This window comes from Sceloporus occidentalis, unplaced genomic scaffold, assembly GCF_023333645.1.
Source record: "Sceloporus occidentalis isolate IW3139 unplaced genomic scaffold, rSceOcc1.0.p SCAF_4, whole genome shotgun sequence".
Taxonomy (NCBI): domain Eukaryota; kingdom Metazoa; phylum Chordata; class Lepidosauria; order Squamata; family Phrynosomatidae; genus Sceloporus; species Sceloporus occidentalis.
The window spans coordinates 110,933,765-110,947,436 of NW_028316984.1; the positions used below are offsets into that span (position 1 = coordinate 110,933,765).

General features: G+C 44.6%; 1 protein-coding gene across 7 annotated transcripts in view; it reads right to left on the reverse strand.

The window, feature by feature from the left end:
* Positions 1–13,672, reverse strand: part of TCP11L1 (t-complex 11 like 1) — a 37,070-nt gene that overhangs the window by 15,602 nt on the left and 7,796 nt on the right. For 5 of the 7 annotated variants that reach the window (XM_089521259.1, XM_089521258.1, XM_089521257.1 and 2 more), the window contains 3 exons: positions 10,193–10,360; positions 8,399–8,534; positions 7,668–7,788 (listed from right to left, as the gene is read on the reverse strand). In XM_089521259.1, the coding sequence (XP_089377385.1) occupies positions 7,668–7,788; positions 8,399–8,534; positions 10,193–10,346 (411 nt within the window). In that variant the 5' untranslated portion in view covers positions 10,347–10,360. Of the gene's footprint in view, positions 1–7,667; positions 7,789–8,398; positions 8,535–10,192; positions 10,361–10,819; positions 10,833–13,672 lie in introns of those variants that run through there. The other 2 variants (XM_089521261.1, XM_089521256.1) reach the window with 2 other exon arrangements.

Here is a 13,672-nt window from a genome sequence, read left to right on the forward strand (position 1 = left end):
ACAGGGTCCCCAGCTCTGACACCCATCTGGCGGAGGTAATGGCCGTGAGGAAGATGACCTTGAGGGAGAGGTGTTTGAGGAAGGCCTCCCAAAGAGACTTGATCGGCCCAACCATTAGAGCCTTTAAGACCCAAGTTGGAAAACGATGTCTGGTGGGCTGGGCCCTGTTGGAAACTCCCCTCAACAGCCTCTTAATGTGAGGATGGCCGCCATTCTAGCTGCTCTCTTATGGAGCAGAACCGACGTGATGGCAGACACCTGCCTTATAACTGTGTTGGGTCTAAGTCCCTTTTTAATGCCATCTTGGATGGACTGTAGCAGGCCAGCCACTGAAAACCTGAAGCTGTCGATGAGAACTTGTCTAAAAAGTGGATTATTGTGGATTATGTGATCAATCAGAATAGAACCTGATCTAATCTGGACCTATGGCAGCTTCCACCCTATCACTGATTACCTTGTCAACTGGTTATAGCAATGAAGGTGATATTAAGGTGATTTCACTTGTAGCAATTAAGACTTACCACTCTGAAAGAGAAATGTTAATGTCTGACCACCAACTAATACTTCAAAACAATGTGCAGTTCTTTACTGGAACATCTATGTACCTGTGTAAAATAAGACTAATTCCATGGTTAGGCAAGGGAGACACTGGATTAACCTATATCTCACAGACATTGGTGAGTCCATGCAGAAGTGTGGATGAACTCTGTGTTAACAGGGCCTGTGGTCAGAATTAAGTCTGATTTCATCTGAGGATGAACTTGTCTAGAGGCTTCAAAAATCACCCCAACTCCATGTAGCAGACTATCATCAACCTGTATGAAGGCTAAGGGGTCTCCCGGATGAATGAACTGCTGATTAAGGAGTCATGAAATGGGAACAGAGGGCTTGGCAAGGATAGCTCTCTGCTATCTAATTTCAAGGAGAGAATTTTCTCAACAAAAAGGATCTGTCAAAGGAAAACAAACCTAAATTTTAAATAGTATAGTGGGCTCTCGATATGTACTGGAGTTGGATTCAGGACTTTGCATGGATACCAAATACATGGAAGCTCAAGTCACATAAAATATAATGGCATAGTAAAATCACAGTTTGGTATTGTTGTTTTTCTGTTTCTTGCTTTTTTTGTTTGTTTGTTTTTTAATACACACACACACACACACACAAGCTGTGGGCATATAGGTGGCTGGTGTAAGTCTATATATGGAGCTGTATGGTATATTAAATCTGAGCACATGTGCTAGCAGAAAACAAGGCATAGGCACTAGGAAGTCCATTTTCCCAGCATCAGAAGGCAGTGGACAATGGTGTTGTTTGGACCAGACCTTGGCATGAAAACCCAGTCAGGGATAAGACACTCAACCACACAGCAGCTAACCTTATAACAATAAAAATCACAGAATCATGGAGTTGGATGAGACCACAAGGGCCATCAAGTCCAACCCTCTGCCATGCAGGAAATCACAATCAAAGCATGCCCAACCATATGCAGAGGAATCTTGTAGCACCATGAGACCACTAAAAGAAAGAGATTGGCAGCATGAACCTTCATGGCCTTGAGCCCAATTCATCATATGTATGATAGACCTTGTACAATAGGTCTGCCAAGCCAGGCAGCAGTTGAATGGCAAGCCCATCAGCAGACATTCTTATTTAAAATGTAACTATCTGGACAAGGTAAGAGGTAATTGTTATCTTTGTGGCAGACCCCTCAGGGCTCTGTAGGATGTCTGAATGGGATTTGAAGCAACCCCTTAGCAGAAAAACCTGATTATATTGTTTTAAAACATTCATGGGGGAAGGGGGGTTCGTCATGGGATGGAGAGGAGGCTGTTTGTATGTTTCTGATTAAGAATTTTTCTTAACCCCCCTGTATTAGTGAGAACCATCTCATGGAAGAAACTGTATTTTTTAGTTTCTTCCCTTTAACAGACATCTCTCCTATGAAAGAAGGGAAGGCAAGGGGAGCCACCTCTCCTGAGGCTACCTGACTGAGGTTCACTGTGTTTTATAACAGGAACATAACCCTTTTGCCACTAAAGTGGAGCTTGGTTGGTCACCTTAATCCAATATATCTATCACCTCATAAAATGTTTTTACCAAAGATCCTCAATGTGTGTAAGCATTAGAGGTTTGCTGAGTGACCAGAAGCCTTCTCCTTGCTTGAGTCACCCTGTTTATTAGCATTTAAATGAATCTGTATTGTTAAAGCTTATGTTCTTAATGAGACGTGCTATGGCTGATACCAGTTTACACAAGGGAGGCAGAACCATGTGCTCATCTTATGTCTTAGGCTGTTCCAGCTAATGCAAAAAGGCTCTGACCCTAATGGAGGCAGGGATGGAGGCCTATGAGGAGGGAAGAAAAGTCATCATGTGGCTTTTATGGCTAGCCCTCTCCCGAGATGACTTAGTTTCCAGGCATCTTCTCTGGCCTGGAAAAAAGGAGAGGGAGTGAGCAGAAACAGCACAACTCAAACCTCATGGGCTAACAGTAATAAAATGAACACCAGAAAAAGTTAACCAGTATCTCTTGTAAATCTGAGCCCCCAGACCTGTTGCTGTGGGGGCTTTCCCCTCCTTTATTTGCCCCATCAAGGGAGGCTTCCTGGGCAGCAGCTTTTTCCAGGCACTGAGGAAACTGCTCTTAAGTTAGCAGTGACTGAAGACCATTTGTAACCATGGGTAGATAGCTACATATGGCCTGTAGTGTAGCCCTGATATTCACAGGGCATTTTGTTTTATTTATGTTTGAAACAGCCCCAACTTCAAGCTGGGGTTAGAAGCTTAGCCCTTTCAATCTCAGGCAGGCTTTATAGTAACCTGGCAGCATGATAGAAGCTGGCTTGGTCCTCAACTCCCTTACCACTTGCATAGATAGCTGGGAAGGGCAGAGGGGCTGCTGTGGGACATGGCTCCACATTTACCTTAGGTATGTCTGTATCCTGAGAAAGGATAATCTCTGATGGAAAGGAGAGGCCAAGCGCTCAAGCTGCTCTCTTAAGAGTGCCACAGTTTGGGGCAGCCAAACACAATTGGGGGTGAAGGGAACTCTCCACCCATGATAATACTTAATAATACTTTATTCTTATATACCGCTATTCCTTTTTCAAGATCATAGTGGTGTACACGTTAAAAAACAGTATAAAAACAGCAAAAAACAGTGTTAAAACATCAAATAGCAATCTAAAAACAGATAATAAAACATCAACTCATAGGGGGGAAAGCTTGACGGAAAAAGAAAGTTTTTAGCATCCTCTTAAATCCATCAAGGGATGAGGCTGTGCGGAGCTCGTCGGGCAGGGTATTCCATAATCTGGGGGCTGAGATTGAAAATGCCCTCTGTGTTGCACTATAATGAGCACTTGGAATAGACAAAAGATGTTTCTCACCCGACCTGAGAGTGCGGAGCGGATTGTACGGGGAGAGGCGGTCCTCCAAGTACCCTGGGCCCAAGCCATTTAGGGCTTTATAGGTAATAACCAACACCTTGTATTGCGCTCGGAAGCGAATGGGCAGCCAATGGAGGTCTTTCAATATAGGTGTTATATGACTGGCCCTGGAACATCCAGTGACCAGTCTAGCAGCCATGTTCTGCACCAATTGTAGCTTCCAAGTTTGGTACAAGGGTTGCCCCATGTAGAGCGCGTTACAGAAGTCCAAGCAAGAGGTTACCAGAGCATGTACGACGGTTTCAAGGTCAGCCCGGCCCAGGTAGGGATGCAGCTGGCGTATCAGCCGAAGCTGAAAACAGGTGTTCCTGACCGTCACATCCACCTGAGATGTGAGGTGGAGCAACGAGTCCAGGAGCACCCCCAGGCTGTGAACAGAGTCCTTCACAGGGAGCGTGACCCCATTCAGGACAGGTGGAACAATTTCCTTCCCCGGACCAGGAGAAACTATCACCTGTACTTCCGTTTTCTCTGGATTCAAACTGAGTCTGTTTTCCCTCATCCAGCCCATTACTGACTCCAAGCAGGCATTTAGAGGAGAGATGCCATCCTTAGTCACTGCATCAGTCGGAGACACAGAGAAGACTATTTGGGTGTCATCAGCGTACTGATAACACCACGCCCCGTATCTCCGGATGATCTCTCCCAGCGGCTTCATGTAAATGTTGAATAGCATGGGGGACAAAATCGCTCCTTGAGGGACCCCAGATGTAAGGGCCCTCTTGTCGGAGCGACAGTCCCCCAGCTCCACCATCTGGAATCTACCCGAGAGGTAGGAATGGAACCACTACAAAACAGTGCCCCCGATACCCAACTCCCTCAGGCAATCCAGAAGGATACCATGGTTGATGGTATCGAAGGCCGCAGAGATGTCCAAGAGCACTAACAGGGACACGCTACCCCTGTCCATGCCCTGACGGAGGTCATCGACTAAGACGACCATGGCTGTCTCAACTCCATAGCCCGCCCGGAAGCCAGTTTGAAATGGGTCCAGAAAATCAGTCTCCTCCAAGATCCCCTGGAGCTGGAAGGCAACTGCCCTCTCGATCAACTTCCCCAGAAATGGTAACAGCGAGACAGGCCGATAAAGTGCCGCATTGATCAGGTTACTGGAAAGGTGGGTTACAAATAAAACCTATTATTATTATTATTATTATTGTTCCGAATTAGGGGGTCTAGGGAGGGCTTTTTCAACAAAGGTTTTACTATGGCCGTCTTCAGAGTAGATGGAAACTGCCCTTCCCTAAGAGATGAATTAATGATGCGGTGTAACATCTCTGTAACAACCGCTCCCCCTTGAGCTGTTAACCATGAAGGGCAGGGATCAAGAGAACAAGTCGTCTTCCTAACGCTCCGAAGGATCTTGTCCACATCCTCGGTACTAACAGACTCAAATTGATCCAGTATAACCAAGTCCACGGAAGCTCTGGATGCCTCTACTCTAGGATCTGAACTAATACTGGTGTCAAGATCAGCTCTTATCCGAGAGATTTTATCCGCGAAGAAGTTGTTAAACTCGTCACAGCAGGCCTTAGATGGTTCCAAAATAGGGTTCAGGGCGGGGGGGAGTTGAGTGAGCTCCCTCACAATCCTGAACAGCTCTGCCGGACGCGACTCCGCGGACACAATACGTGCAGCAAAGAATGAGTTCTTCGCTGCATCTATTGCCACTCCGTAGGCCTTCAAATGAGACTTTAGGAGTGCCTTGTCGGCTAAGAGATGATATCTTCGCCAGTTGCACTCTAGTCGTTGCGCAGCCCGCTTCCTTGCCCTGAGATCTTCCGTATACCAGGGCTTTTTGTTGGAAGCAGGCCGGAAAGGACGCTTGGGAGCGATACTGTGTATAGCCCTGGAGAGATCTGTATCCCAGGTGTTAGTCAGGGCATCAACAGAATCGCCATCATTTCCAACCATATACCCTTCTAGGGCTTCTTGGAACCTTTTGGGTTCCATTAGCCTTTGAGGGTGGACCATTCTAATAGGTCCGCCACCCCCGGGGGGGATCTGGGTAGATGCCTTGATATTAGCCTCAACCAGGAAGTGATCTGTCCATGACAAGGCGGAGATGTTAGTAACTTCCGCCCACAGAGAATCCATATCCGAACAGAAAAGGACATCGAGTGTATTACCAGCTTAATGCGTGGGCCCTGAGACCAATTGGGACAGGCCCATGGCTGTCATGGTAGCCATGAACTCCCGAGCTGCACCAGTTGGACCATGACTGGCTTCGAGAGGGATGTTGAGGTCCCCGAGGACAAGAAGCCTGGGGGACTCCAACATCAACTCCAAGACCAGCTGTAACAGCTCGGCCAGGGAATCTGTTAGCACACGGGGTGGCCTGTAGACCAACAGAATCCCTAAACTGTCCCTAGCCTTCAGGGTCAGGTAAATACACTCGATGTACACAGTCTGACGGAGATGGTTCCTGGTCAAGGAAAGGGTGTTCTTATGAATCAAGGCAACACCCCCCCGCCCACTTAGCCTGCACTGTGCCCACACCGCTTCACTCTCAGGCCCAAGCCAGCTTTCCCCCTTTTTTGTTGTTGTAATTTTTGAGGAGGGAACACAGGAGGATTTGTATCCATGTGCTCTCTCAAAGAATCCTTGGGTTGGAAGAGACCCCCAAGGGCCATCCAGTCCAACCCCATTCTGCCATGCAGGAACTCTCAATCAAAGCATGGCCCTCCGGCCTCTATTTAGAAGTGGGTGGCAGAGGCCATGCTCTCTCTGGGGAGGACATGAAGCAATTTTGTGCTTTTTTGTGGGATGCTCTGTGGCAGCCACAAAAGACCATTTTGGAAGCTTCAGCTCCTGATGGGCCAAGTCTAGCTTCCTTTACAGCCATGCGGCTGTACAACATAGAGGAGGAGTCCTCTGCCTCCTTACACACCATCTCATGATAACAATTCAAAAGGAACGTGCAGGAGCCCTGGCAACACCACCATGTGTTTCCCAGTCTGCAATAGAATCCCCCACACCTGTTGGGGTCTGAGTGCCATTGGGGCCAGAGATGGGAAGGAAGGGGGAGACCAAGGATTTATGCCCCCATCTGCCCTCCTGGCAGAGTCCCAAACCTTATGCTAGGCATAGTGCCTGCAATGGCCATGGCTGAGGCCTCATGGCAATGCCTGCCCTGAGCGAGGGCATTAGATCTGGCAAAGGTTCTTTGGTGGCTAGAGAGAGAGGGCCCCTAGTACTCACCCTTCTCCTGTGTCTTCTGGCTGGCTTGCCTCTCTGACCTTGGCCGTTTCAGGCTGGGCAGAGGTGATGCAGAGAAACTCTTTGCCATGGCTTTTGGCTGGCCTGTCCTCTGAACCCTGGCCCTAAACAAGCTGGGCAGAGATGATGAGAAGAGAAGTTTCCATACCTTCTGGCCAGTTTCCTCACTGATCCCTGGCCCTAAATGTGCTGGGCAGAGGTGATGTGGAGAAAAGGGACATGAAGGGGATACCCCTCACCATCTGTTCCCACGGCTCCCATGTGCTGAAATGGTGTTTGCAGAAAACTCCTGTGCTCCCACCATGAAAGGGGGGCAGCTTTGGAGAAGAGGGAGAATCATTCACAAAGCCAAGACCTTTCTCCAATCCTGGGAGCCTTTGCCATATTAAGTCTTTTTCATGCTTCCAAGGCAGCAAGAGAAACGAAGAAAAGGACTGGAGTAGCTGTAGTGAAGAAGTTGCAGAGCAACAGCAAACATCTCTTACTGGATCTCCCTCTAAAGCCAGCTCCCTCTGTTGTGCCGGCAGACCCTGAGCTAGGGATGCCTGAGCTAAGGCTGGCCCTTCACCCATGCTCTTGTGGTCCTATGCCATAGCCACCACCAAGGAAAGGGGGAAAGGCAGGAGAGAGGAGAAGAAGGGAAGGCCAAGAAAACTCTCAAACCGCTTTTGGAGAAAGGAAAAACTTCGCTGGCTCGAAGAGGCACATCCTGCTAGGAGCGTAGGCAGGAACAAGACTGGGGCCCAGGGGGGCTAGCTCCTCCCTATATAGGGGGCCGGTCTTTTGTTTATTGTCCCTGCCTACAGGAGCGAATAGGAGGAGCTTAACCCAGAATACAGGAGGTTAGGACCCTGTCTGCTGGTAAATAATGTTTACCTAGAAACTAATTCCTAGATGTATCAAGATAACTGGTACAACAAGTTGCTATCCCCAACTTCAGGGAACCAACTGCTTCTGTGAGTCCCCCAAAAAGAGCATAATTTTTTTTCTCTTTTACCTCTTTGATTTCTCCCACAAGTTTAATTGCATGATCATATGATGGTGGGTCTTCTTTTAACTGTGTTTCCAAACAATCCCAGAAGGCTTTGTGGACAATATCTCTCACTCGTTTTTCAAGGCTGGTAGGCAAAACAACAGGTGGTGAAAATTCAATTTTAACTCTAATATAAAGCCAAGCATGATGAGCAAATGAGGCCTGGAAAAGCAATGAATAAAACTGTGATGTGTCTGATAATATAGCAGTGGGGGTGGGGCGGAATCTCTTGGCAAAGGATTATGTACTTGTTGCATTCAATGGGGAGCTGTATTCAATGAGAAATTATAATTCAGGAATAATGGGCAAGAGATAATCTGTTGCCAGGATAAAAGACAAAACTTACAGATGGAGCAACAGAAGTTCAATGCATGTTCTTTTCTTTCTGGGGTTAGTATAGAAAGAATTGGGGCTTAGCTGTCAGAGGGGCAGGAGGGCTATTATCACAACAGGTTTCAAAAATTCCTTGTTTAGATGTCATTGGTCTCAGTTACAGAAAAAAGCTGTAAGTCAAATAGCTTTGCTTTCACTGCCAATATACTGATGTTTATTGAGTCAATATCTAACAAAACCACAAGGTCCTCTGTAAATTGTTATGTTCTTATTGCTGGAAACACCAGCTGTGCCACTGTTTCTTGTACAGACAAGCTACAGCATTTTGCTGTCTTTTCTGACTGTAATAATGGGCCTCTTACCTGTTTTCTGGCAAATCAGATGGCTTAATCTGGAAGCCTCCATTGACAACAATCTCATGAGCTAGCACCATGTTAGTGACACCTTTTGCTGTTTCCATCAGTTCCTCCACTGACACAAACTGTGGGGGGCTAGCTGCTGGGAAATGAGAGGTATTTCAGCAAAATATCCTGTTGGTTTAAACATTACCAGACTCCTCACTCAAATAATTGAATGGTACCTGATACACAGGTTGTTACACTATGTTACAAATTTGAAGAAATCTAAGTATTTTGATGCATAGAATTTCTTTCTCCTCTTGGTTGCCACAAAGAAATTTTAAAATCCTGCAGAATGTCTGATGTCCTTTTGTTCCATGCATTTCTTTATGGTGCCAGTCATGCAACTGTGTTTTTGTGAATACAGGGAAAAAGATAGAATATGCTGCTTTACCATATATACTCAACTATAAGTTGACCTCATGTATAAGTCGAGGGCAGTTTCTGGGTCCAAAATGATGGATTCTGATATGACCCATAGATAAGTCGAGGGTAAAATTTAGGGGCATTTAACAAAGGATGTATAGGACGAAGCCAAGGAAAACAATGCCAAAGAATTTTCAAAATCCCAGCAGACATAACTGTTTGTGCTCATACTAAAGGCTGGTAGATGAGAATAGAGGAGGTTCAGTGATTCCAGGGCAGATGACACTCTTGCCTTTCACCAGGGGATAAGAGTTAAAGTACAGTACCTACGTCAACCCATGGATAAGTCGACCCAGTTTTGGGGGGGGTCAATGTTTTGACCTAAATTTCTAGACTTATACATGAGTATATACAGTATATCTGGCTTTTGGGGGGGGGGGGCGAGGAGTAGATTTGGCAATCAGAATGATAAAGTGAAGGCTGCCAGATGGATGGCATATCCATGCCAGTAAAGATCCCCTGAAAAGAAGGAAGTTGGACTAGACCCAAAAAGAATGTTGGAAGGGAGGGCTGATAAAAGATAAAATCCCTTTGCAAACAACCAAGAACTCATGAAAGTCTTTTCAGGAAAAGATAAGAGACAGGAAAGCAGGAAGAGTCTATGCTCAAGTGCAGATTCAGAAACATCAAAAGCAACATTTGCAGACTGAACTATTTCATGTAAACAGAACAAGAATGCATACATGTAAACAGAACAAGCATGCAAACTGAAGGCCCATTTCCACAACCTTCCTTGGAAGATGACACACTGTCATAAAAAGAGATAGAGAGGGGCAAAATAGACTGCTCCAAAGGAGTGGCTTCTGACCACCTTTTTGAGCGCTGGATCGGGGCTGTGGCAATAGCATGCCACGGCCCTGATCAGGCATTTTCCTGGCACAAAAAGAAGCAGCTCCTTTTTGTGCTGGGAAAATGGCGCCTTTGCTGCTGCATTTTTTTCCAGGCTTCTGCAGTACAGCATGTGTAAATGCTGCGCTGCAGAAACACCATAAAGCTGTTGCACATGCAGTCACCCATGCAGCTTCCTGGTGGCATGGGGGCATGCTACTGTCTGAACACCATGCCACATGCCACTGGAAAGCCAGCTCTTTTTGCAGGTCTGTACCGGCCCAAAGTCTAAATGTATGAATTTTCACTAGGGTTCCTTTAAATAGTACATTTTCTTGAAAGGAAGTTTGAAGTCCTGCATTTAGCCAGGGAATGGAATGGACAGCCCATGAGACCCCTTCCAAAAACATCCTAAATTGTACAGAACAGAACAGAGAAACCACTGGAGAATATTTTGCGTGTAATGAAAGAAAATAATGTCTTCCAAGTAATAATTCTGCTTACCCTCTGGTGTATTATCTATGCTGGGATTTGGTGTATTTTGTCGAATCTTTTTCCTGACTGACTGTTCTGAATTGTCCAAACTCTCCTGCTGGTTATCCTCCAACTTGTCTGATTTTCCCTCACTTGTACCTGGCATGTCTTGGTCCTGCGACATCCTGAGATTTTTGACTGAGAAAAAAGAAATTAAATCAACTAATGTAATCTCATCATGGCTGCCAAATTCTCTGCTAAACTGTTATAAAATAAATTTTCACATTTAATGCAGTTGCTCTAACTTAAATGCATTACAAGACACTAGAAGAGAATTTGACTTCTATATGCTATTTTCCCAAATATATAAATATAGAGGTTAGGCAGGCATATTATTGAAAGACAATAGAATATTTTTGTGTATTTTCATATATTTAAAAAGTATCTGCATCCACAATCTATTACAAAAAGTAATGTTGGACTACTTTCTGTTTTTAAAAATGTACTTTTTATTAAAATTAACAAATCAGATAAGAATACATAAAACACCAGTCAAACTGGGTATTTTCAAAGCTGTTAACTTTTAATTTGAACTTTTTGGGGAGTTAGCTATTTAAAAGTAGCATCCATTTTCTTTTAATTTCATATATATTTTACCTTTTTTCACAGTCTGAAGATGACTTATAAAAGTTAAAAGAAACAAGGCTAAAAATATATACCAAATACAAAGTATATATATACAATTAAACTACTCATAACATTAAAACCAGTTAAAAACATATCTATTAAAAACAACGAATAAACAAAACACAGACAAGACAGCACAGTTCTGCAAGACCCAGTCCACCTAGGGGACTTTGGAGGTAGGGCCTGAACAGACAGGCCAAAATAACAGCATACCTCCAAAGTGACCCGAAGCAGCTTTATTTTGGCCTGTCTGTCCAACATGTCTGAGGCTTCTGGGAGCTGAAGTCCAAAATCTCTTAAAGGGCACAGTTTGGCAACCACTGGTGTAGAAGTTGCACTGGAACAAGAAAGAAATGCTCCGCATAACTTGCTATAATTGTTCCAAATCAGTAGCTACTCACAGGTAGCAAGTGGAAACAGGCTATGAGTAAATTATCAGACTGCAAATAATAAAGTGAAGCCCTGTACTTTCTGATGTTCTCCCATGTTTCTCTCTAGAGGCTATTTTGGCAAGGGTGCATGGGAGTTGCAGTCCAGCAAGATCTGGAAGGCCACACTTTTCTAACCATTGAGCCCTGGTGGCGCAGTGGTTAAATGCCTGTTCTGCAGCCATTCACTCAAAACCACAAGGTTGCGAGTTCAAGACCAGCAAAAGGGCCCAAGCTCGACTCAGGCTTGCATCCTTCCGAGGTCGCTAAAATGAGTACCCAGACTGTTGGGGGCAAATTAGCTTACTTGCTAATTAGCTTACTTGCTGTTCACCGCTATGATCTTTGGAATAGCGGTATATAAATAAAACAAAATTATTATTATTATTATTATTATTATTATTATTATTATTTAGAACCTGAGAGGCACTCACATGGGTTTATGTGATTGACAATTGAGTAAACTACTCCCAGCAAAGTCAGAGCAAAACATTATGCAACAACTGCTCACATCTCATAGAATCATAGAATCATAGAGTTGGAAGAGACCACAAGGGCCATCCAGTCCAACCCCCTGCCATGCAGGAAATCCAGATCAAAGCATCCCTGACAGATGGCCATCCAACCTCCGTTTGAAGACCTCCAAGGAGGGAGACTCCACTACACTCCTAGGAAGTGTGTTCCACTGTCGAACAGCCCTTACTGTCAGGAAATTCCTCCTAATGTTGAGGTGGAATCTCTTTTCCTGCAGCTTGCATCCATTGCTCCGGGTCCTAGTCTCTGGAGCAGCAGAAAACAAGCTTGCTCCCTCCTCAATATGACATCCCTTCAAATATTTAAACAGGGCTATCATATCACCTCTTAACCTTCTCTTCTCCAGGCTAAACATACCCAGCTCCCTGAGTCATTCCTCATAGGGCATGATTTCCAGACCTTTCACCATTTTAGTCGCCCTCCTTTGGACATGCTCCAGTTTCTCAATGTCCTTTTTGAATTGTGGCACCCAGAACTGGACACAATATTCCAGGTGGGGCCTGACCAGAGCAGAATATAGTGGCACTATTACTTCCCTTGATCTAGACACTATACTTCTATTGATGCAGCCTAAAATCGCATTGGCCTTGTTAGCTGCCGCATCGCACTGTTGACTCATGTTCAACTTGTGGTCTACTTGGACTCCTAGATCCCTTTCACATGTTGTTTCCTTAAGCCAGGTGTCATCCATCCTATATCTGTGCATTTCATTTTTTTGCCCAAGTGCAGTACCTTACATTTCTCCCTGTTGAAGTTCATTCTGTTAGCTGTGGCCCAGCTTTCTAGTCTATTCAGGTCATTTTGAATTTTGATCCTGTCCTCTGGAGTATTAGCTATTCCTCCTAATTTGGTGTCATCTGCAAATTTGATAAGTATTCCCCCAATTTTTTCCTCCAAGTCATTGATAAAGATGTTGAACAGTACTGGGCCCAGGACAGAGCCCTGTGAAACACCACTGGTCACTTCTCTCCAGGATGAAAAGGTGCCATTGTTGAGCACCCTTTGGGTTCGTCCGGTCTGCTACAAGGATATTTTTCTCTACCAGCCTAGTCTTTAACCAGTCACCTGGTTTTCATAAAAGTAAAGTATGTGCTTTCAAGTTGCCTGTTGACTTATAGTGACCCCACTGATTTTATAGGATTTTCTTATGCACTACATTTGATAATCTTGATGAGAAATTTGTACTTAGGACAAGAGGCCACTGTTAGAAAATAATTTGTAAAAATAGAATGGTTCCCAATTGGTAAGGGGTCAGGCAAGGCTGCATTCTTTCACTCTACCTGTTTAGACTTAGGTTTAGACTTAGAAAAAGGAGTGAAGACAAGAGGAAGGAACATCAAAGATCTAAGATATGCAGATGACACTATACTACTAGCGAAAAATATAACAGACTTTGAACAATTATTAAAGAAAGTCAAAGAAAAAAGTGCAAAGGGAGGCTTGCTGCTTTACATAAAGAAAACAAAAATAACGACCATGGAGGATCTATATAAAGTAAATTAGGAAATCAAGTCAAAGATTTCCCATATCTTGAATCAAACCTTGATTAGAATGGAGACTGCAGTAAAGAAATCAGAAGACTAAGAGCAGCTGTGAAAGTACTAGACAAGATCCTAAAGTGTAAAGATATACAAATGAACATGCAGCCATCATATTCCCTATCACCATGTATAGATGTGAGAGCTGTACAGTGAAGAAAGCAAACAGGAAGAAAATAAGCACATTTGAGCTGTGGTGCTGTAGAAGAGTACTGAGAATACTGTAGATAGCCAAAAGGCAAACAATCCACAACACCTAAGCAGAGCAGTGGAGGGTACTGGGGCTTGGAGATGTCTCATCTACAGTGTTGCCATGAGTCGAG